At 38.3% G+C, this 24,727-nt stretch overlaps 3 protein-coding genes across 5 annotated transcripts; all 3 read right to left on the bottom strand.

Annotated features, from left to right (window-relative positions):
- Positions 1-941: 941 nt before the first annotated feature.
- Positions 942-15,596, bottom strand: LOC117380959 (carbohydrate-responsive element-binding protein). Of its 3 annotated transcripts, none has more exons than XM_033977792.2 (17): positions 15,144-15,596; positions 12,306-12,412; positions 12,047-12,129; positions 11,283-11,372; positions 10,975-11,016; positions 9,246-9,420; positions 8,306-8,386; positions 6,029-6,180; positions 5,328-5,940; positions 4,530-4,600; positions 4,210-4,438; positions 3,900-3,994; positions 3,635-3,757; positions 3,054-3,181; positions 2,847-2,970; positions 1,747-1,876; positions 942-1,325 (listed from the first exon to the last, which is right to left on the bottom strand). In XM_033977792.2, the coding sequence occupies exons 1-17, from the start codon at positions 15,461-15,463 to the stop codon at positions 1,162-1,164; spliced, it is 2,727 nt and encodes a 908-aa protein (XP_033833683.1). In that variant the 5' UTR covers positions 15,464-15,596; the 3' UTR covers positions 942-1,161. The 3 variants fall into 3 exon arrangements, with proteins under 3 accessions (XP_033833683.1, XP_055082742.1, XP_055082743.1); XM_055226767.1 differs by having other exon boundaries at positions 947-1,325; positions 9,246-9,423; positions 15,144-15,414; XM_055226768.1 differs by lacking the exon at positions 942-1,325 and having other exon boundaries at positions 1,753-1,871; positions 9,246-9,423; positions 15,144-15,414.
- Positions 15,597-15,811: 215 nt separating this feature from the next.
- c1qbp (complement component 1, q subcomponent binding protein) lies at positions 15,812-18,068 on the bottom strand. Its single transcript, XM_033978860.2, has 6 exons — positions 17,676-18,068; positions 17,129-17,279; positions 16,971-17,061; positions 16,720-16,815; positions 16,481-16,606; positions 15,812-16,361 (listed from the first exon to the last, which is right to left on the bottom strand). The coding sequence occupies exons 1-6, from the start codon at positions 17,929-17,931 to the stop codon at positions 16,212-16,214; spliced, it is 870 nt and encodes a 289-aa protein (XP_033834751.1). The 5' UTR covers positions 17,932-18,068; the 3' UTR covers positions 15,812-16,211.
- Positions 18,069-18,481: 413 nt separating this feature from the next.
- On the bottom strand, positions 18,482-23,345 carry dhx33 (DEAH (Asp-Glu-Ala-His) box polypeptide 33). The gene is made up of 12 exons (XM_033978298.2): positions 22,944-23,345; positions 22,429-22,589; positions 22,104-22,331; positions 21,845-22,015; positions 21,498-21,683; positions 21,268-21,379; positions 21,032-21,191; positions 20,783-20,871; positions 20,554-20,681; positions 19,992-20,195; positions 19,831-19,917; positions 18,482-19,756 (listed from the first exon to the last, which is right to left on the bottom strand). Exons 1-12 carry the CDS (start codon positions 23,152-23,154, stop codon positions 19,448-19,450), a joined length of 2,046 nt encoding a protein of 681 aa, XP_033834189.1. The 5' UTR covers positions 23,155-23,345; the 3' UTR covers positions 18,482-19,447.
- Between the last annotated feature and the right edge of the window lie 1,382 nt (positions 23,346-24,727).

Genomic DNA, 24,727 nt, shown 5'->3' with positions numbered 1-24,727 from the left:
CGCACTGACGCCCTGTTTGTGGAGCAGCGCCCTCTGTCGACGCGGAGGGGGAACTGCAGCCGCGGCGCGTTCAGGACTTGGACAGCGTCACCTAGTGCTAGTGAATGAGGCTGGTGTTTGTGCTTTTTTTGAGATCTTTTGAATGATATTATGAAGATTAAAAAGGCTATAGTGTGTAAAATTGACTGTTATGAGCTTTTAACTATGTAAAAATGGTGTTCCCTCATCGTTAGCTCAGTCAAAGTTGTATTTCAATTAATTGCTTCATGCACGTTTGAGTAGTCCTGTATTATCCTGCATTTGAAGCTTGACTGCTCTGAAAATTCCTGTTTTTATCTAACTCCTATCCCCGCCTACTGCTCTGTACTTGGGATTATTCAAAACATTCTCACTCTGGGTTATACATGTAGGCTTCAAAAATGTCGCATAACAATTTTTCAACAGTAAAAACATGTCAGTGAAAATCATAAAATGTCACTATGCGGCAATGCTTCTCAGTTCTGCAGTTTTAAACAGGAAGTCGATTGACATTTAGATAAATATTGTAGTTTACAATAAAAAGGTTAAATAATGATGTGTGCATGTTATAGTTTAATACTAAATGCCAGAAAAAGCATAATAATATTAAGTCTTCTGAAAGTTGCACAAATGAGCTACTGATAGTGAGACTGCATGGTAGTGGTTTTATGGTTACATTGTAAATTATAAATCCATGTTCTGGCCAATCAGAGAAGGTGATACAGTGCTGTTATCCGTGTTTCTGGGTATAGAAATAAGCAGAGACAGTCGTGCACTGGTACGATTGGGTATGCACTAACTTGATTAAAAGTTCGTGCATACTTTCTTTAGTAACTTTGATTTAAATGTAACAAAGTACAAATTACAACTAGAAATATACTCAATTACAAGTGCAATTTGCATTTCAAGAGAGGACCAAGAATAATATATCAAAGACTGAAAATATTTTAATATCTTTAGATGAAAATTACCTTCAAACACAGCAATAAAAAGAACACACATGAAAATAGGAGCAACTTTGGATAGAAACAAAACACTTAGAACTCTTATTATTTAGCAGAGTAAAACATTCCTTTGGCAGGTTGTCAGTTGTATTTAAACAAGTGTAAGGCTCACAAAAGATGGCATTATGTCCCCTGTATGTTACATGGGGTGTAGGTTCTCCCGTGTGGCAGGTTGTAAGGAGTGGTCCAGGGCTGCTGCAGGAGTCCCCTGTGTGACCGCAAGGGTGGCCTGCTCAGGGAGGAGGCTGGGGTCTGTTAGGATAGCTGTAGTTGTGCTCAAGAGACGAAGAGAACTTAGAACCACTAAAAAACAAAAAGAATTAATGACCAGGGCTTCACAGTATAAACTGCAATTTGAGTTGGTGCAATTAGGAAATTGCAAATACTGCACATAGATGATAAAATGTCAACTGCAAAGAACAAAATATTCTAAAAAATCTTGTTGTATCTTGTTGTAGTTAAAACCTTTACAAACATGTTCTGAAGAGCATGGGATTGTTGTATTAGTTTATTAGTTCATATTTCAGTCTTCTCTCAAATGTTAATGCTCCTGTAGTTACAATGAGCACTCCGAACAGAATCCTACTTCTTATTCATAAAGCACACATCACAATAGCAATACTTGGCAGAAAAAATGAAATTTGATTCTCTCTCCTATTACTGCAGTCCTATTAATGACATACATCAATCTAAGTGTAATGTAATGAAATAAAGATGATCTTACTGGGTCTAAGGGCAGGCAGAGAACAGTGCTGATCCAACCAGGACAGAGTGGAGCGACACAGATCTTCAACACTGGCAGTGGAGACCATGCCATTGTAGGACTCAAAGAGAGGCTCGATAATGATGCTGAACTGAGGCTACTTTAAGAACAATACACCTGAAATGCATGAAATATAGTGTTCCAGGAAAACAGAAAAATATATAAACATAAATATTGCAAAAGAAAATTGATTTCTGTCAACTGGACAAAAGTTCAAAACTGAACAAGATGCTTGGATGAGAGGCAGAACATATTTACTCTTAAAAAAAAGTGGATTTTTCATAATCAAACCTGTCAGCATTCAAATTCTCATATCATAGAGATGCAATGCCATGTTTGCTTTGTTATGTGTTTTCTAAAATGTGTTAATAATGCCTTTTATTGTATATATATTTACAGAAATGTCTATTAATACATATTGTCCCTGTTAAATAAGCAAACAAATAAATAACTAAGCACTTTTGCAGTTGACAGAATTCACTTTACTTTTGCGATGGACCCTACCTGGACGACAGGGATTACATGTATCTACAAATTTGCTTGTATATCCAACACTAGTCTTAATCCACAGTCAAGTATAGCTGGTAAAAAGCCTAAAGAAATCCTAAAGAAGTTTTGAATATTCATAGAGCTATCTTTGGGGTATTTTTGTGCACACCAAAAGATGAATGTTGATTTAATCTTTTTATCTCACTGCAGATAAGGGGGAGGTGGTCATTACAGAAAAGTATTATGGACTACATTAGCATATTTTATAACTGCCTGCATCTGCAACTCACAACATTTATTTTATCAGCCTGATTACGCACAGATGCTGCAAATGAAAAAGGAATCTATTTTACATTTTTCATAAGTAATGTAATAAGTAAGAATAAGTAAATGTGTTGAATCCTTTGGTCTAATCTTTTATACAAGTTTCTTTAAGACTCAACTAGTTACTTAAACAGTTACTTAAACAGAGCATCCACACAAAATACTATCTATCTACACTGGTCTAGTTATTCAGATAGTTGCTTTCAGTCCTCATTGTTTCTAGTGTAACTCTTTCATGAGAAGGATACTATCCAGAACTTCCAGTTTTGCAGAGTCTGTGCCTGCACATACTCTCTGAACTTCTGCCTCATGTGGTCAAAGCGCTGTCGTGTGATGGGCACTCCGGTGGCAGGGAGCTGCTGCTGGCAAGAACTGCAGACACAATCAAAGACAAAGTTAATAGGAAAACGCCTCTTGTCTGTGACTAATCGTGAACTAAAAGCACAAAGGCAGACTTGATGGCTGAGTTGAGCTGTTGTATTTCCTCTCTGAGTCGCTGGGCCTCCTCGTGCAGCTGGACTCGCTCCTGCTGCATCTTACTGATGTACTCTGCAGTCTTCTGGAGGGTGGTGGCTTTGCTGATCTGTGCCAGAGGGACATGAGTAAGCAGAAATCAAACTGCTCTTGAAATATTTATAAAAGACACCATTAAATTAGGCATAAAGATATAATTTACACAAAGGTATAATATATATGGAGCCTATTAAAATGCATATTCTTTTCCTCTTTACATTAAATTATTCAATTATGCAATGTTGTGAATTTCAATTTAGTATTCATGGGCTTCAGGCAGATGATTTTTTCCTGATTTTGCATAGCAATAGTTCTCCATTATAACACAATTCAAATCAAAGTATATCCTTTAAATGGGGAAAGATCTAAACAAAATCCTTCCAATCAGGAGGGAATCAGCTGCCTAAAACCCATGACTTAAGACTTTTATGCCAAAGATTGCTGTATCATTATGAGATTGTTACATTTTCCTACTTCTTTTTGCTCTTTTTAAGTGATGCAGCAGCACTTCTGGTGGGAGTACCTTAATGCTTGGCTGAGAGCTGAGGGTGGCCACGAGGTTATGTAAAGTGTCAAATCCCAGTCGGATGTTGAAACGCCTCTTCTGTTCGGCAGAGATGTGGGTGATCCGTCTGCTCTCCGTGTGCTGTAACCATCCAGGTTAGACCAGTGGGACAAACAACTACTAATACTACTAATACGCCATGACCTATATTTAATAATAATATAAATTTACACAATACATGTTAAAGGGTTTTCTATAGGAGCAGTTTATAACTGTGGCATACCTTACTTGAATCCAGTTTTCCAGGCCCTGGGAATGCAGACTGTGGAGATTCAGGGTTTGGGATTTTGTCTAAAGGATTTGGTGGTGATGTCTGATCTGTGTGGGAAAAAAAAAACACAAACATTAAAATATAATGACATAACAGATAATCATTTTGACTGCTCTCAGAATTATGGACTTGGGCAATAATCTGCATATGAAGTTATTGTAAATAAAAAATAAAATAAAATAAACCACAATGAATTCTCAGCAATAGTCACAATATACAACATAGAACATTGTGGTTCTTTTTTAATGAATAAAAATAAAACCTGTGAGGCAGGTCTGGTCAGTCCCATAGAAGTGCACAGGGGACAGTTTCTCGGTCTTGGGGATGAGCAGGGTGGTGCTGGTGTGGGTGGTGCTGTGGGTGAGGAGGGTGGGCATTGCGGACCCTCGGGAGGTCCCGGCGCGTGCAATGCTCTGGCCTAAAGTAGCACTCTGGCTGTGGAGAGGGGTCAGCACTGGGATCCCTGTGTGCCAGGTTCCTTCATGCTGTAGCTGTGAAAAGTGCAACAAAAACATGAATTGAAATGTTGAGCTGTATCACAACCCTTTTCAACAAAGATTCTCCCTAAGAGAAATGACTCACTGTTGAGCTGGGAGGTGATGTCCTCTGACCTTTGTTTGACACTGTGGAGTCAAATCCTAGAGATGGTTTCCCTAAAAACATTACAAATCAAAATTACATAATCAAAATACTGATATAATAATACTTTATATATATATATTAAGTATATTAATATTCTGGGCAATTTTAGAACTGCTGTAATGCAAGAAAAGTTCTTTAAAATATAGACTATATAATCATAAAACTTGGACTGAGGAGTGGGTGGGAAATTTTGGCAGCAGTAATTATCCCTCAAGTTGAGTTAGAGACAGAAGAATTACCATTATACTGTAAGTCAATGCACAGTGTAGAGCCAAAATGGGTAGACAGAACTGTGATTTGGAGAGGCCGCTGATGACACTGGAAAACTGCCAAGGGGTCTGGCATGTTTTGCCTGATTCTGTTTGTCATCATGAAATTTAATTTAAGGCTTACTCCCCCCATAGACTATATTAAAACTAACCAAATCTGTGAATAAAAGCAGTGTTAGACATTGTTATTGCACATTCTCCCTATTGCTGGGTTTCAGATGATATTTCAACATTATATAGGCCCACAATATATAATACAGATGAGGGACAACTGAAATGAATATTGTTGAAATTGAGATTATTCAGGTGACTAAAACAAAAGACTGTTGTGAATTTACCTTTGGGATATTTCGTAGGAAAAGTATAATGTAAACAATAGGGAAAACTATCTCTTGCCACGATATGGGCGTCTGATATCATGAAACCACCAATTGTTCTGCCATTTTTGAAACCATGAATTCCGACTCACGTTCTCGGTTGCCAGAGGACAACAGTTTTGCCAGGCAGCTTGTTGGAGTAGTCCCAGTAGACAGGGGTCCGGCAGAGGGAGGTAGAGCCACAGTACTCGCTCCTCCTGTCTTCTGCTTATGCTTGCCCCTGCTCCCCGTGACAGCCGCCAGCTCGGGCACGGAGAAGCAGTGCTGCGTAGTGACAGAAGAGGGCAGCGCAGCGTGGAGAGGGTCAGACGCGCCAGCTGGATAACCCAGAGAGTGGCAGGCACTTTGGGCATATGCATCCCCTGTGTGTGAATAAGCATGAGGCTGGGGCACCAAACCTGGAGACCCCATTGAAGATCCAGTGTGGGTGATGACAGTAGAGGTTACGCTGCTAGGGGAATAGTAGCCAAACTTGTGACATGACACGGGATAAAGGAAGGGCATAGTAGTAGTAGCGGGTTCTTGTATGGCGGTGGTCAGTGCTACAGAAACAGATGGATCAGGGTAGGTCTGTAGCACATAGGGCATAGCTCCTGACACAATACTAGACGTTGGATATTCGCTACAATCCTGGCTTGACCTGGTCTGCTCAGGGCGAGAGTTGGAGGAAGAAGGTTGCGGTATGCTGTCAGATGAAAGACTGGGCTGAAAAAAGAAGCACAGTTTGTTTTTAAGTACTGAGGCTTCAGACGTATTAAATCTAGAGGGAGAGGTGTAAAAGCCAGAGCAGTACCTGAGGCAGCTGCGTGTCAATAAGCAGCTGAGGAGTTGTTACCACGGGAGACGGAGCCGGAGCAAAGGCTGCGCTGGACGAGCTCTCAAAATAGCCACAGTCTGTAAAACTTGTCTGTTCAGAGGACTGGCTCCGGTAGTTCATAAAGATGTCTGATAAAACATGCACAAGCAGACAGGAATAAATGCTATCTCAAAATGCTACAGTGAGCAGGATGAATCGAGGGATGGGCTGATATGGATTTTTTGAGACAATACCAATCCAATATTTGACTTGCTACTGTTGCTGATAACTGATATTAAAATTTAACTTTTAAAATCCATAAGAAGACCCACAGATTTATCTTAAGTCGGAGCAAAGATCAGCCATATTTCAGCCTATTGCCTCTTCAATTTCCATAGCCAGTATCGATATTCAACAGCGATATTGGCCAAAAAAATGATCAATATCGGCTCATCCCTACATGAATCTACGCATTTATCAATAGAATCATTATAAAACAAAAGACCCCAGTCAAAATGTAAACAATAAATATAAAAGTCATTACAAGTTGGTAATTCAAAAGGATATTAGAGGTTTTTCGACAGATATAGATGCACATATGTCTAAGTTGATACAGTTTTAATCGATTTTCACTTGCATGATTTTACCTTGTGTTCTGGAAATGCTGTATTTGATAATGCACTAACATATTGAGTCTATGTTTGTCATATGAAAAATGCTATATAAATTAAATTAATAAATTATAAAATCCTACAACAGGAACTACAATCCTACTAGTATTTTGGTACCCTTCAACAGAATACCGACTGCCTTGTCTCTGCTGATCTACATTTCCAAAGCAAAGACTGTGCATAAATTAACTCCATGACTGTCCTTCCCTGACAGACCTTCAGCAGCTCTCTGAACCTTGAGACCAAAAGACAAGCAGACAGCCCACTCCTGCATAACACACACATATTCACACAAGTTGGGTTTCCGTGCTTCTTGGGAACAATACATAGACTTACATTCATTTTCTGGAGACTGATCCTAAACCTAAAGGTCCTATATTATGCAAAATTGTCTCTTGTGAGCTTTTAGCCAGGTTATAATGGTCTTCCCTCATCAAAAACATACCCAGAGTTGTATTTTGTTTCATTCACACATCTCCAAAGCTCATAATGCTCCGTCCCACCTTGCGATGTCATGAAATCTTAGTTTTCAAGTTAACAGCTTCCGTTTACCTTTGGTTCAGTAGAGATTGGCAATTCCAGGGCTGAAATGATCCAAATGATTCTAATGAAGCTGTTTCGTAGGGTTTGTGTAGTAAACATGTGTGAATGAAACAAAGAACAACTCCGGGTATGTTTTTGATAAGGAAACAACATTATAACATAGATCAGAAAGTAGCATAATACAGGTCCTTTAACCACAGTCACTACTTGCGTAACCTTTACCAATCTGTGAGTTTAATGTCTTTCTTATTCTGTAAAGCACTTTGAATTACTGTGTGTACAAATTGTGCTATACAAATACATTTGCCGTAACCCATAACTCAACTTTCAATAATTCATCTAATAATAAAGGATTTACTTCCCTTAAAAAAGAGGCCGGTCCTCATGATGTGAGTGTGTATACAGGTTTTAGTCCCCGCAATGTGACAGATACCCACCCATGTATTCACAAAGGCAGGGCCACAGGAAAAGGTTGTTCAGAAGTCCCAGAGGGTGGCGACTTATAACCACAGGCTTGCCAAGACTAGATGCACTAACAAATACACTCAAATGCACTCAAACAGAGAGCAAAAACTGTTCATGGCTGTAAACTCGAGCCAATGGCAAAACCTGAGGCAGATTAAACTATGACATTTTAAAAAACTCAACTGGACATAGGAAAAACCCTAATCTAAAGGTTCTTTTAGTATAGAAGGTATAATTTGTGTGGTATATTTGATCTATTTTCCCCATCCACTCCTACTGTACTATGCTCTAAGTGAGTGACAGATGAATTTAACCAATCACAACCAAGTGTGGACTCTCAGAAGAAGCAGCTAGAAGTAGTTACCTCTTAAAGACAGTGTAATGCTACTTAATGCAAATGAATTGAGACAAAATAAAAACTGTGACTTGTTTCATATTACCCAACACTAATGTCAACAATAGCTCATCAAATCCTTATCTTCACATATTTAATAAACTCCATATTGATGATAACAATGTGATGGTGCAACTCTGATTTACAAGCCAAAATACAACCAAAACGCATTGATTTAACAGTGTCAGAATGGTGCAGTACCTGGTATGTCCATAAAATCATCCAAATTCGGTTGCAGAGGGGTTAGTCCGGGTTGGATCATATCAGCATTATTTGTGTAAGCTGAGAAAGTGGAAAAATGTGCCAAATTGTTAGACATTTCAAAGTATGCGTGAAAATAACTAAAATAAAGTCACTATTTAACTTTTCCAGAGGAGGCTATCCCACCTGCTCCATAGATTAAAGTCCTGGAATGTTTCAAAATATGGCATTAAATGTATCGATCTTGTATTTATTCAATCGCAGGTGTTTGTATTGCTCAAAAATATCAGTAAAAACAAGTAGGTGGCACGCCTTTCTTTTAAAAAGTTACACAGTGCACCTTTAAAGAAGACCTATTGTGCTTGTGTCTGCTATTTAGTTATAATCTAAAACACCTGTGGATCATTATGTTATAGTTTGGAGATTTTTAATTGCATTATTAATCTAAAACAACATAATAAAAGAAACAACCCCTGACATCCGCGTTAGAAGACTGAGGTGCCCAGTGGGAGTTGATATCACTGTAAATATCACAACAAGAGTCGGTACCAATGATGGACAGCTGCAGATCACATCAGCGAGAACGGGATTTTTCTTCATTTGAGCCAAAATGATTATGCAATGCTGCTGAATCCTACATGTATCACAAATAAGAAAATAAAATTGGGGAACAGCGTAAGTACAGAGAAGTGGGGGTATATTGGGGACGGTGAAAACAGGAGTTGATCAGGAATATGGTGTCTTGAAAAGTGATTAAAGTTTGGTCAAATATGCAAAAATCACTCTAAATACAACTTTGAGAAGGTAAATGGTGAAAAGTGGCTCTGAAAAGTCAATTTTGCAGAATAGATGCGCTTTAACAAAATATACCAGTGTTTTTTTTCTGGTTTAGCACAGACGAATATAAGTTTTAGAAGCTTTAGTTGTTTTTAATACTCACTGCTGTGTCGGTCATTGGTCCAAGGACAGGGCTTCTGCGTCATGGTGAAGAGGGTATCAGAGATGTCAGAAAGGAGACAGTCCAGGTCGAACATGTGGGCCTGGGCTGGGACCGCCTCAGGCTCCTGGTACATGGGATAGCTCCATTTGTCCAGTTTGCCCTGGCAGATCTGACCCTGCTATCAAAACATTTATAACACCAACTGCATTTAAAGCACATATACAGTCAATGCCCAGTATGTCCATGAGAGGGCTCCACATACACTTACAGCAGGTGCAAAGTGAATAAAAAACATATGGACTAAATACTCAGATAATTAAAAAGAAGCCATATTAAAAGTGCCAGTTCGTCGCACCGCTTTGCTTTGCCCTGATCCTTCTAACTTCACTGCCAGTTCTGTCTCTGAGGCTGAATTTATAGGAAACCCGAACAAATCCGTAAACTGTTTTGATTACGTCTGAGCACACGACATCCCTTCTAGTAATTTGTTTATTTCTCAGATTGTCAGTTTTGAAGGAGAATATGCGTTGTGTGCAGGCAAAAATGAGGTAAGATTGTTGCGTGCATATTCAGTGTGTCTATGTGCTAGTCTACTCCATGATGAAAAAGCACTTTCGGGGTATTGTTCCAAAACACTAGGCCCTTAGAGGATGTCATTATGCTGCCTTTGTTCATTTCTTTATTTTGATGTCTCACCATTTCAATAAAAGCACCAGGCTATTGTCCCTGACCTAATTCTAGCTGTCACACTCACGTGCAGGGAAATGGGAAGACCTCAGGCCAGACAAAATCATGTTGCCATGTAAAAACAGCACACAAAAAGAACTTCCGATTTGATTTATTTGCATTCATGGGGGCATCCTTCTCTGTTTCCATATTCTTTACAATGCAAAGATAAAAATGATCTCAAATGATCACAAATCTTTTGTAGATGCGTGGAAAAGCAAAATGTCGAATATGTATATGGAGTTTAAACAATGAAATCCTTTTATTGGTGCTTTATAAGTTTATGAACTTTACTAGATTTGATTGAAAGCCAAGATAAAGTTTTGTCCATTTACAAGCTTATTAACTAGACAGTATGATCTTTGACCTATCTGGTAAAAAAAAATCAGTTCCTGCCATGGCAACAAAGATAAACAATTTTAAACAAATGTCTTAATGTCTTTGCATACTGTGTTCAGGAAAGCCCAATTACATCCTGCAGATAAAAACAAAGACTATCATTTTGAGAGAACACTTCATTTTAACAGCGGTCTATCCCTCCACATGAATGAGGTGCTTCCCCAAACTCTCTCTCTCCCTCCCTGACGTCACAGTCACACTCACTGCTCCTCCACTTCACAAAGCGCCGCAGGGAAGTAGGTCAAATTTGATTAAAAAGCATTAACTTTTGAATCCACTAAACATGAATATACATGTATAGCCTGAAGCGACATTACAAGTATTGTCACTGATTCGCAATCAATATGTGTCAATTGCTTACACATGTTACACTATGACGCAAGTTGTTTTGTTGTTTGTTGCTTATTTTATTGAATGGGGTAAATAAAGTAAATAATGCTATGGGGCCAGAAAACAACACAGTGACCTACATGTAACGTTTATTTCTGTATAGTATTTAAACAACACAGTGACCTACATGTAACGTTTATTTCTGTATAGTATTTAAACAACACAGTGACCTACATGTAACGTTTATTTCTGTATAGTATTTGAAGCGTCATACCTCTTGGAACATTGAGAGGATATCGTTCTTCTTTTTCTGAAGCTGCACAGACAGAAGATAAAAACGTGCACACTTTAATCACATGGACAATTTGCACAATTCCCACAAGACAAAATGAGACACAAGATTAGGTCCATTAGAATGAGACAAAGTGAGATTTTGACATCATTTGTAATAAATAAACTGCGTAATCGAGTTCACAATTGTTTATTTAGTTTATTTAATACTTTGTTCTCATTCTAGCACTGCATTTTAGAACTACATTTTGCATAGTGAGATTTTGTTCCATCCCTACTGTCCATACTTACCCTCTTCTTATAGTAAATCCTCCACTTGTGGTACTCTTTAATCACCACCTCGATGCGGCGCTTCCAGTAGCTTCCCTCCAGGACAATTGCCTATTACAAACTGTATTAGTCACTGGCTGTTTACACGCACCAAAATCTCATCATATCCTTATTTCTGAACCTTTCTAAATGAAATACAAACCGCAAAATCTGGTATGAGTAATCAGAGGGGCCATTATCAGAAAATAAATTAGTTGATTTTGCTGTTTACATGTAATTTTAATAGTCCAAAAATGTGTGAATAATCGGATTGTGAGTGTGCATGTAACCACAGCCACTTATCACTGTACTTTAAATGCTGCTGTGATTAGTCCTGTCATGATAATTACTATATTGACTTGTTGTTTAATATATGAAAGCTGGAACAATCATTTCTGAAAGTCAATATTTATTGTGTGTACATTCTTTGCAGACATTTTTTATTTTTTTGGCTAAATGATAAGATTGAGCTGTAGAAGGTTGAATTAATAACTTCTATGACCCATGACAGATGCAAACTAAGTACTAAAGTGTTTCATTCTGTTGTTTATTTATTGCAGCTTGTGATTTTTAACTATATTGTAGATTTAGAATAGTTTTTGTGGTTTAAATCTACTCTTGCGTTATTGTGTCAGTGGCATAAATTTGTTTCAATATTAATCGTTTTCATCTATATTTATTTCAGTAATATATCGAACTTCAAATATAGTTATCGAGACAGGGCTAGGGGTGATGCAGTTACTCACTTCAGGTTTTCGATGTGCGTCTGCCTCTGATCCCTCCAATGGACTGACAAAGCCGCACACTGGGTTCTTCCTTTTCTCCACATCTATTGTAACAAGTGAAGAAGTTGAGATCAAATTTTAAAATGTGATATAATGAAATCTTTTGAGTCAAATCTATGCTTATGTAAAACAAAACAAAAAAACACGTACAGACACATGGTTTAAACTAAAAAGAGAGAAAACTTTAAGACCCAAGAGTACTGATGTCTCTCAAACTCACACTGAATAAACCAGGCTCGCCAAATTGCATTGTTCAGACGAATCTTGTCCCTCCACAGCAACCGTAAGCCTTTAAAGGACTTCCACTTCGGAGACACAATCTTCCCACTGAAAACAAAAGTAGCTCATCATTAAAATGTTTCTTTTTCTTTTATCACCCTTGATAATTTACGACAGTGCAAAGAGATTCAAATCCCTTGTCTCCATGGTGATGCCATTGCTTTGTCTGGAATTGTTCATAGTGTGGCATTAAACTTATCTATCAAGCAAATTTGGCAAAAAAATAAATAAATAAAATGAAGACAACATTCTTACTGTGAGTGGAGTCGCCTCTGCATTGATCTGCCCAATATAACTGTGCATTAACTGTGGAGTCGCACAAGTAGTTAGCATACTCTCCTCCAGAAAAGTTACATAGTGTTGTGTCATGTGTTCTTCTGGATAACACTTGCATTCTTGACACAGTTTTTTTTTTTTTTTACACTCCCCACACTTTGAGTTTTAAAGTCCCATACACCAAATTGATTCTTATAAGTTTTAAGCCATGTTAAAATATTGTTCCCTCCTCAAAAACATACCTGGAGTTGTGTTTTCTTTCATTCACACATGTTTGAGTAACTCTTTATTATTAGTCTGTCTACATCTCCAAAGTGCAGAATGCTCTGTTCCACCTTGTGATGTCTTGTGGTGATAGTTTTCAAGTTAAGAGTTATCTTTTACCTTTGATTCAGTAAAGATTAGCAATGCCAGGGCTGAAATTATCCAAATGATTCTAGTGAAGGTGTATGCGGTTTCAAAACACTTCCTGTATTACCACATGACATCACAGAGTGTTTTCTGTTTGAGAGAAAAACTCAGCCTAAATATTGTGTGTTAAACATGTGTGAATGAAACAAAACATAACTCCAGGTCTGTTTTTGATGAGGAAACAACATTAGAACATGGATCAGAAAACACAATAATATGGACCCACTAAATAATAATAAAAAAGTGAAATGCACATTAAGTGTACTGGATCCATGTATACTTATTTCTTGTGTTCATTAATATGTTTGAAATATATAAATAATTTGAAATGCGCCTTTATTGTCCAAAATGCTTCATAAATTGGTTACCTTTTAGTTTGAAAAGTCTGAAAGGGCGCTAGTTTCATCTTTAACTAAAGTTAACCCATCCTGGCAGCTAATTCATGTGAGTGCAGCTGTTTGCACTCTGTCAGCGCCCTTCAGCCCGACTGAGTGGTGAGAAAAGCTTCCTAATGTGAGATGCTCGGGGAGTTGCTATGGAGCCGGAAAGGTGTTTTTGAACATGCTTTTAACAGGGCAGTGCTTGTGCATGTGTCTGGCTTTCAAAACAGCCTACGTGGTCCTTTTAGGGGAAAAACCACTAGCTCCACTTAACTAACATAAGTTTAGTTAATGGTCTGAATAAAAAGTAGAGACATGGGATCAACAAGTAAAGAGAAAGGGATTGGTTTGTTGTTGTTTGCAGTGGTCAGTGGGCACATTTACATCGACAGATAATATAAGATAAGATATGCCTTTATTAGTCCCACAGTGGGGAAATTACAGTATTGCACCGCACCGTTAAAGAACAGAAGGAAAATGGTACATGCAATAAAACAAGATAATAGATAAATAGTTTAAAATAATTTAAAAAATATACTTAAAAATAAACTAAAAATAGACTCTAATATAACATCTAACATCTAATATACATATAATAATTAGATCAGATTTTTGGTGAGTGTTCATATGGACAAAAGGAATGTAACCTTCAAAAACACAAGTGTCAGTAAGTCAATGGAGTTACTGTTGGATTTGGAAGACAAAGCACAAAGACTTTTTCAAATAACTCTTTCAATCTTTAGTATGTTCTTTTTTATTTTTGCCGTTGCCGCATTATTTTGCCCTTTTTTCATAATTTCCTTTGTCTAAACCTGCACAGGTGTGAACAATCAGAAACAAATCAGATAATGATCAGATTTTTGGTGTGCATGTAAACATAGCCAGTGGTGTGAGGACAATCTATACTAAACAAAATGTGGTTACAGATTACAGGGTATCTTTCATATGTCATGGTCTCACATTTTGTCAATTTGTGTGTTTAAAACAACTTCTGTGCATGACTGGCCTAGAGTCTGAAGGTGGTTTCAGACAAAGTGGATCTATTGTTTGGGAGAACTAATAATAAGCAATAGATCGTAATGTCTGTCTGATTGCAAGGACAAACTGAAGAGCCATTAGCAAAGGCATTTTTTTTACTCCTAAATTGATGATGATGATGCCAAGGACAGCTGTATTTTCATAAAAATCAAAAGTTTTGTCCTAGCTGTAAACATGTCAAAGTCCAGTTTGCTGAGCAACAGACTGAAGCCAATAGGACAAGGAAAGATTGATTAACATAATATTAACAATAAATATTAAACTTTAAGGTGAATTATGTTATTTTTTTCTGGAGAGGGATCCATCACTTGCTACTTCCCGTTTAGATGTTAGATGTTTGGTTTGGCAGGAATATTCCACAGAATGGCATTAAATTTATCTTGCATGTATTCAGTTTCAGGGATTTTTTTTTTTATTCTGCACTTTTCTCCTTTAATTTTAATTTTATGATGATTATTTGTGATTATATATGTTTTGATTTGCTGTATTGTGATGCAGTGGTGGTGGTGCAGTCTGAGTAGGATTGCCTCTCCACAGATCTTACCTGTAACCTGGTCTTGTGTCACCACCTGCTTGTCACCATGGAGATAGACAAGTGCATTTTTATAAACTAGTTGTTTCCCATCTATTAGGTCTGTGTAAATGATTAAAAGCATGATATAAGGAGCATTCACCTGTAGGCCAGGGACATGCACTCGAACAGCCGCGTGAGAGTGGGGTCAATGTTGAGACTGGCGGCGCTGAGGGGCCCGTAGTGATACGTCTGGCACCATCTTCCTTTCACTGTGTCGAAATCGTAACTCTCCGTGCTCCTGCGTCTGCTCACAGCCGAGTCTCTGTGCGGCGAAGACACCATGAAGTGTCCGCTGTGGATGACCTGGGAGCCCGGCCAACACGCGCTGGAAGGCCCGCTCCACGGCCCCCGGAGCCCTCCTCTGTCCCGCTCCTCACAGTCCGAATCCGAAGAGTCCAGAGGAGCAACTTTACTCGCCATTGTCTTATGTGCAGTACTTTTCTTTATATTAAAAAAGAGACTATTCAAAAACGAGAAACTTACAGGAAAAAAACAGATCTGCAGCAGTGATGGAGCCGTTGTGCAAGAGCAGACTCTGATCTAGGCCTGTGTCAACTTCCCAGGGAGCTAAAGTCCTTACGAAAGCAGCGAGGGCGGTAATAATTAATAGGATGTGAAGGGAAACCGTTCATTACTAGCAGTGCTGCGATATTAAAGCAAATACTTACATAATAATACTGTAACAGAGTAAATGAATAGTCCCATGTTTTGGAAATATTTGCTGAAAATTGAATAAAACACAGAAACCGCCAGACTACGAAACAAGTCACTCAATAACAAATATTAAAGTTTTATTGTACAATACATTAACTGTAAATTACATATCTTGATCCACTTACCCTATGATATATTGTAACATCAACACTTTATCATCAGTGTTGGGGGCTATGTATTCTGCACTGATCCAAACAGATAATGGTGTTATGCTGCAAAGTTTAAGTCATCACTGGTGCCGTTTTACATTTTTTGAATCCTTTGAACATAATCGTAATATTTCTTCTATAAATTAAACCTTATGTATAATAACATATTTAACATGGTCAAACTGAAGTACTGTCAAATTCAGTGTTCAGTCTGTGTATTAAGTGCTGCAGCTTGTTTCACAGTGCAACCCTGGACATTAACTAGACAGATTGAAAACAAAATCTATCTTTATACTATTAACACATTAGGTACATTTAACAAAGCTCTGTAGGTCTTCTAGAAACTTGATGTACTCTTGGTGCTCAACAGCAGTGCTCAGCTCCATGAGCTCATCAGCAAATGTGTTGTCAACGCCTCGATCAGCAAGAAAGTCCATTAGGTGGTCATAAAGAGCCTAAAAACAAATGGTGTGTTTAAAAAGAGGTACGAGTGGGTCAAAACAATACATTTTCAGAATAAAAAAAGCATTCAACAACTGTGAAACTTTTTAAGGTAATACAAAATGAGACATACCCAGTCCAGAGAGTCTGTGTTAAGTGTGTAACTGGTTTCTTTCCAATCTCCGTCGCCTTCAGGCTGAAAACTGACCTCACGAATGGCAAATATATCACTCTCCTCTTCTCCTTCACCATGACTTATCTGGAAAAATAAAAACAAAACAGTATAAATAAATAAATTCAGCAGAATAAAAATAATATAAAGATAAGTTTTCTTTACAATTGTTTTTTAAAAGAAACATTTGTTTTACTTACCTCATCTTCTGGGAAATTGCAGTCGAACACCAGAGAATGCTTGGCACCCTGTTTGGTAACTTCAACAACAAAGTTTGGCGTTGAAACAATTTCTGGCTAAAATATCAAAAAAGGTAATTGTTAAATGATTTAGAGACAAATATACAAGTCATAGTTTGACTGTTCTTGGTATTAAATCCAATTTCAATTTCAACCCATTTTAATCAGAGAACAGCCCAATTTAACAACAAAAATATTGTCATTGCTTTTACCTCTTCTTCAGCTGGTTTCTGTTGCCCCTGTTCCACTTCTTCTCCAAAGTTTGGGGGGATGCTGTTATTGACATTGAATGTGACAGTGACTCTGAAAAACAAACATTGATTAATAACATACATTCAGAATGTTATCAGATGTTTTCTCTCAGTCTTACTTCTCCCCGGAAACAAATCGGACAAGTTTAGCTTCTGTGCCATTCATCTCCAGCTCCCATCCCCCAGACATCTTTGGAAGGGTCTTAGACTTTTGGATCTTCTTCTCTTCTTTGATTTCATCAGTAAGGAAATCACCAAAGGCTTTGTCTCCTGATCAGAAAATAAAAATACATTACTGAAATTAACATCTTTAATGTTCTGATCGTTCATTTGTACCCTACTTGTTTTTATTATCACCTATCATCCGTTTTCATTCAATAACTGTTTAATTGTGAATCACGTTGCAACCTTGTATAGAAAACTGCTAATCAAATGACTGCTTTTTAATTACGATTTGGGGATGTTACAGGGACATCTCAAGGTGAACTGATCAAAGCATGCAGGCCACTTTTATTTTATTATATGAAGTTCAAAATGACAGCAATAAAACAGCACCAGGTAACTTAAAATAAAACGACTATATTATAGATTCAAACATTTTTACAAACATGTGGACTCAGTGACAGGATACATGCTGTGCTAGCTAAGTTTGAGCATTAGACTTACCTTCTGTGTGCAGTCCCCCACATCCACACGAAATTGAAGGAGTCAGTACTTTTGAGCTAAACAGTTTGGGTCTATAACCAGAAGAAGCTCCGCTGTTACTGAGCATCCACAAGGACCGGGTAAAAGGCCGAGCTGTAGCCGAGCTGGGGGCACATAAGACCGGGCAGCGGAGAGGCGCAGCTCGTACAGAGGAAGTGACTGTAGCATTAGAAACGCGGACAGCAGCCCCGACCGCACGGACTACAGATTTAAGCATGGCAGTACAAAATAGCTAACTACAAAACAGAATAAATACAAAAAAATATCTAGAACTCCTATTCCCTCTTTACTACCTTAGTAATACAGTGCACACACGTGTGGAGGGCACGTTGACCTGTCGCAACTATGACCTCTGCTCCGGAAGTACTACATACAAGAATTAATACTGAAATATTACTTTTTTTTCTATGTCTCTGTCAAAAATGTATAGTTATACTCTACTTCATACCACAAATAATAATGTATAGAGATAGTATTTACAAAGATTTGATTTTATAAACACAAAAACGCATTTTTCGGTCTCTTGCGCCTCCTGTGGTTGTTCAAAAACATGGTACACTGCACTATCCTATCCTTGATAATAATTACTACTTGACTAACCTTTACCTAAATCCTGTCCTTAATTTATTCTAAATTAACCGATACCTCAACTTTAAACCATGTTGATGATTTACCACATGTAGACCAACACTTTGTCCCCCTTAAAGTTAGGCATCAAGTAAATGCATGATTCATTCATAATATAATACAAGGACTAAAGCATATGTTTAGTGCATTTAATTGGTTCATGGTTGTGATTATTGTACAATATCTTTTTGCATTTGTAGCCTTTGTGAAAACTGCAACTTATGTGCCCCAAAATGTTACACTATAAAAGTATTTGACTTATTGGGCCACAATTTGGCACAGTTCATGCATATCTTAGGATTTCCTGTCAGTAAATTAAATGCAATATATTTTCAAACCACACATCTCTTAAGAACATTCATATTACATTTGGTAATTCTACAAAATCTCTACAATTTTTGGCATTTTGAAAAATAGAAATGCTGTGTTATACCTCATATTATACAATCCTGAGTACATTCCATAAAGTGTGAAAGACCTTAATCAGATCAACTACAATATTCATGCATTGCATCCATAAGAATACACCAATGCTTCATCAGTGCAGAACTATAATCTGTGTTATGTACAATATGTAAACAGCAAAGACTATCATCTGCAGAAAAAGGCAAGCGATTTTTTAAGACTAGCATGACAAAGCAAAATTATGTGTGAGGTATGTGCATATGTAGACAATCAGATTGTTGGTTGTAGGTAACTTTAGGAGCTGCAATTGCTATGTGGACACATTTAACATTTACATGTGTTGGTACAGCATGCAACTTGACCTTTTGGCAAGGTCTTTTGCTACTTTACTTACATTTACATTTCTTAAATTCGATTTTAAACTCACTCAAAAGGATTGAAATATTTCAGCTTCACACAACAATGTAAAGAATCTTTGAAGTAAAACATCTATCTTATGACACAAGGGAGAGAAAAAATATTTAAGTACTATTTTAAGATGTGAGAACTGTTGCACTCACACATTCCAGATTACAACCACTTGGAGGTAGTATTTTTTGGAGGGAAAAATCAGTTAATGACAGCTCTAATAATTATACTTGTATCAAACCAGCATCTCTTTATCCATCTTCCAATTCTCTCCATCCTTGTGGTATTAGAGGTTAACTTTTAGAGAGATGGAGTTTACGTCCAAAGTATTCTGGTGCTGCGTCCAAAAGCCAGTCCGCATCCACCAAACATAGGTCCCTCATGTAGCAGCGGGATGTGTGCAACAGCTCATTGAACACCACGTAGGCTGGCTTTGCCTGGAACAGGACTGAAGAAGGGTGGATAGCTACAGGCTGATGGGTGTCCAAAGCTAAATAGGTCCCATCTGGCTGCAGCTCTGCTGCATTAACAAACATGCCATGTGCAAGACACCGGCGAACACTTCCTGTGTCTGCCCCACAGGACACCAACTTCAAATTTAGCTATAAATTACAAACAAAACACAAATTAGTATCTTAATTTAAAATGTGTAAAATGTAATCATTTTTTTTTTTACCTTAAGGCAGATTTCTTTGAGCTGTGCTTGGACTTCCTTTACTAGACTCATGTTTCTGCTGTTGACAAAGTTCTCCCGGCACCAGTCCTAAAAGAACACACATACACAATGAGCCCATTTGCTTGTTTTTTTTTGTGTGAGATTTTGACATTTTTACACACCTTGTTACCACTGACTTTCTTGAAGGCCCTATAAATATGGAGTAAAGTCATGTGGTCTCCTTCACTAGAGGTGAACTTCTTCCGAGCAGCCAGGACCTCATCCCTGCGAGCAGGAGGGTTGTACAGCACAGTGTCCACAGACAGTAGAGACACAATACTGATGACCTCCTCTGAACAGGAGAACTCTGGAGAGAGGAGGATGGTCTGAAAGAGTAGACATATTATACAATGATAAGACATCTTGTTAAAGATCTTCTCTATGTATGCATGGATCTAGAGAATGAGTTCACTTTTACTTTATGTAGAATGGCCAAAAGCTCTTGGATGGTAAAATGAAGACCTTAATGTCCGTCTGATGTTATAGCAAGAGCAATACTGCTTTGATGTTGTTTTGTGAAGTTTAAAACATTGTTTTGCAATATTACATATATTTTTTATTTAATGCTAATGTTGATATTAAATTAATTGAAATGTGTTTACAGTTCGCACTAAATCCTACAAAAGTCATTACACTGGATCAAAGGCAAAAAGATATTGATCTGGATATTAATAAGTGAGTTACTTTTGCATATCTTGGCTCTAGAGGAAAGCTGGCCATTTTCTTCCCCACAGCAGTGAGAACAACTTGTCCATCCTTCTTCTCTACTGCCCCCAGCAGCTCCAAGTGCTCCACTGCAGAGCAAACAGCCTCTAAACAGGAAAAAAAAAAAACACACCCACTCAAAAAATGACTTACTTTTTTGTTTACCAAAGTATAATGCAGCAATGATCCTACCACCACAAGATTTTACCTGGAGAGGGTTTAGACATGAAATCAAAATTCATTACATCTGGAATCCCTAAAGCCATTAGCTGTAGCATTACCCCAGCCAAGTTGCACCTGCAAACACACAGAAGAAGAATGAATGAAGTGTTCAATTACAGTGACATGGATACATGAAACGGCCAAATATGATTTCAAATAGTTAAAAAAAACATAGCAGTTTGGGACATAAAGTCTGAAACTATAAAAATGCACAGTAATCAATGTGCTATTCTACCTTTGGATCTCAGGCACGGTCATAGGAATGAGATTATCAAACTCATCCTCAGTGTAAAGACGGTAGCAGGAGCCGGAGTCCTCTCTGCCAGCCCGTCCTGCCCGCTGCCACGCTTGAGCTTTAGAGACCCGCTGCACAGCCAACACCTCCAGACCGCTCTCTATGAACACAGAGCAAATGTTAAAATACATGCTTTAAAAATGGATGCACTCAAAAACAAGAAGAAATAGGCTTACCAGGACTGAAGCGTTTTGCCTTCACCATTCCAGTGTCTACAACATATTTGATGCCAGAGATTGTAACAGATGTTTCAGCAATGTTTGTTGAGAGAATAACCTTCCTACTTCCCTAAAAACACAGCACAAATATTGTTATATTTTACATCAATTAGTATGTAAAAAAGAGGCACTGTCTAACAGCATCTATCTATATTCATTGGACCAGATGATGTTGAGTGTGTCTTCACCTTGGGAGCAGGCTGGAAAACTCGGAGCTGCTGCACTGGGGGCAGTGATGCATAAAGAGGAATAACGACCATAGGACCACAGTTGTCAGGAAGGTGCTTAGCAATGTCCCTGCATGTTCTTGCAAGTGCCTCGATCTCTTCTTGGCCCGTCATAAAAACCAAAATATCTTGGGACTGTGGGGCTTCCTGCAAGTACATAACCACGCTTTATTAATTTTTGTGCAAAATAAATTTCCTTAAATGTATTCAACACCATAGCTTTTCGCATTTTCTCTAATAATTCACACTTTAGATTTTGTAGGGCCATGTATTTTTTCCTGTAAAATTTCAAACATAATGGGCACTACCTGATGTATCTGGAAGATGGTGACCAGCGCAGCCTGGAGATAGTCTGACTGGGGTTGTTTTGTGTAGTAGATCTGAATGGGATGTTGCCTTCCTTCCAAGTACAGCACAGGAGACTTGTTAAAGTATTCAGAAAATAAATCCACATCCATTGTAGCTGACATCACTAAGACCTGGGATACACAAAAAAAGCACATTACATAATGTTTACGTAAATATGGAGCTATAACCAAATATAAAGTCAGTGAGTCCTCTGTATACCTTCAGTGGGATCTTGTTCAACTCTTTGCGCCGTCTCTGAGCAGTCTTGACTACACCAAACAGCACATCGGTGTGCACTGTGCGCTCATGAGCCTCATCTAAAACCACTATTGTGTAACGCAGAAGTAAGGGGTCTCCAATGGCTTCACGAAGTAGCATGCCATCAGTCATGAATTTTATCTTTGTCTCAAATGATGTAACATCTTCAAATCGGACAGTGTAACCCACCTGAAGAAGATAACAACAACAGGTAAATCAATAGTTGTATAACAAAGTAAGAGGACAATTGTGAAAAACTTAACCTAAGAAAAACTAACATCATTACCAGTTTGCCAAGTTGAGTTCTCTTCTCTTCTGCCACCCTTCCTGCCAGTGAAATAGCAGCAACTCTTCGAGGTTGAGTGATGGCAATGATGCCCTGACGCCCAATACCAGCCTCATATAAGTACTGAGGAATCTGAGTAGTTTTTCCAGAACCGGTCTCACCTGTGTAACAGAAAATAAAATATACAGTAAATACAACTTTACACACCACTCATATACACCAATTTAAGCACTATGGATACACTGTCAACCAAACCCTTCTTCAAAGCATCACACATAACTTACTTACTCTCTGAGCAGAGTAGTTAAGACTGAATGAGTCCACCAGGTGGGACCCTTCAGAGCTACTTATTTTACATTAGATTAGAAGAAATAATTATGCAAGATAAAAATGCACGTGTACAGAATTTTCTCACAATAATAATCTAGACAGTGTAAAATGGCTCTTGATGGTGTTTAGTGCCTCTCGCTCGGTGTTGTCCTGATGCTAGTCTGGAGCTAGCTCATGAGCCTCACCGATCAGGATGGCATTGTTGAGCTGTCTCAGTTGGTTGAGTAGCTGAGGTTTAGCCTGGTAAATTGGCAGCTGCTTTCTTTGGACATCTATAGGCGTGGATACATTTCCTTTTCTCGGCAGCAGCATTCCAGGTTTCTTCTGGTTGAGACTGAACAGAACGGACCCCGGCTTGAATTTTTTGGCCGGAGGAGGGTCGGGATCGTGGGGCATGGTCCGGACAGCGCAGCGGGACAGTCACACCTCAGCGGCTGCTCCGTGGGCTTCAGTTTAGGAAACAATCACCAAAAGTTGTCTCATGTTCCCTGTGACACGCCAAGCGCTCTGCGGTTGTTTTGCTCCAAGACGAAAAAAAAACAAAACATCCCACGTGGTTAAAAAAAAACAAAAAACCTCGGCGCAACTATTTGACGTCATCGCGTCGTTCATTTAAGATTTTACCCACAGTGTTGACTGTTAGGTAAGTCAAATATTTTATTAAAAACTCCACGTGTTTATCCACAGAAACATTCTTTTTTATATTAAATAACAAGATTTTTTAAATGACTAATATAAATTTTGAAAAACAAAACATGCATCCTTTCTTTGCTGTAAACAAGTACTCTCCACAGATCTCACCTGAATCTTGGCTTGCTGGCATTGCCCACTTGTCTTTATGGAGAACCTTCAAGCCAGTGTTTCTTAAATTGTGGTACCCGTACCACTGGTAGTACACAGGTTTCTTCTGGTGGTGCTCAGACTGCTGCTCTGTCTTTGCTTAATCATATTCACATGTTTGTTATGTAGTAGTCTTACATATCTGGATTAGCCCTAATTTAGACCTGTAAAAATCCTGTTACAGACCTGGTTTATATCTGGTCGCTTACTCAGAAAGTCAAATATTTTCTTAGGTGGTTATTGGACTGAGAAGTTTGAGAACTACTATTTTAGGCAAGACAAGCACATCTCCATAGAGACAAGCTGGTGACGGACCTTTTACCAGGGGTTTTGATATTTCACATATGAACCTTTAACAGCTCCCCTTGCAGTTTATCGATCATTTCACACAAAAGACCACCTTTTAGCTATCTAGAGTGATGTTATATCTTTTGTTTTGTACAATAGGTCATGGTAACGTTGAGGTCAAGTGCACTGAAATCAGTAGATAGTTCATCTATAACATTTTACCTATAAGCTTCTCCTGCTAATAATCCAAGAACACAAAGAACTGTGGCCCACTTGCTTCTGCAATATTATTTTCAAAATATCTGTCTTTTATTAACAAGGCAAATAGAGCCGATAATAGGGTGGATTTGTAGGTTCCTAGGCCTACATGTTGTGATTTTAACTGTTAGGTTTCCTTCAGACCTATTTCTGTGTACTAATACCACATAGCATTGAAATGTTCAGTGTTTAGCTGTATGAAGTTTATGCAGAAAAAACTGAAATGACTAAACTGGAGAAGCTCGGGCAATTCTGTGGGCCTCCACAAACATGGTCCAGTGAGATCACAACGATGACTTTTTAGGAATGTTATGTTTGATCAGCAAACTTGCACTGACACGTTAGGGTGTTTCACAGGACAAATGATTACAGAGCCTCTACAATGTGAATGCTTTCACTGTTAGTAAGAGGTATTTGGGCGTTGGTTTGCTTATGGCATTGGGGTTTGTACACATCACTGTCCTAATTAAATGCTTTCGCTTAAGTGGTTTAATGCAGTTATGGCATGACTCTCCTGGACATGCCTGTTCTCCCCATGTCCGGCAAAAGCTTTTCTTTTAGGGGACCCCAAGAGCAGTTACCC

This window comes from Periophthalmus magnuspinnatus, chromosome 14 (assembly GCF_009829125.3).
Source record: "Periophthalmus magnuspinnatus isolate fPerMag1 chromosome 14, fPerMag1.2.pri, whole genome shotgun sequence".
NCBI classification, from domain to species: domain Eukaryota; kingdom Metazoa; phylum Chordata; class Actinopteri; order Gobiiformes; family Gobiidae; genus Periophthalmus; species Periophthalmus magnuspinnatus.
Note: the sequence above shows the minus strand (reverse complement) of the source record. Positions and strands in the feature narration are given on the sequence as shown.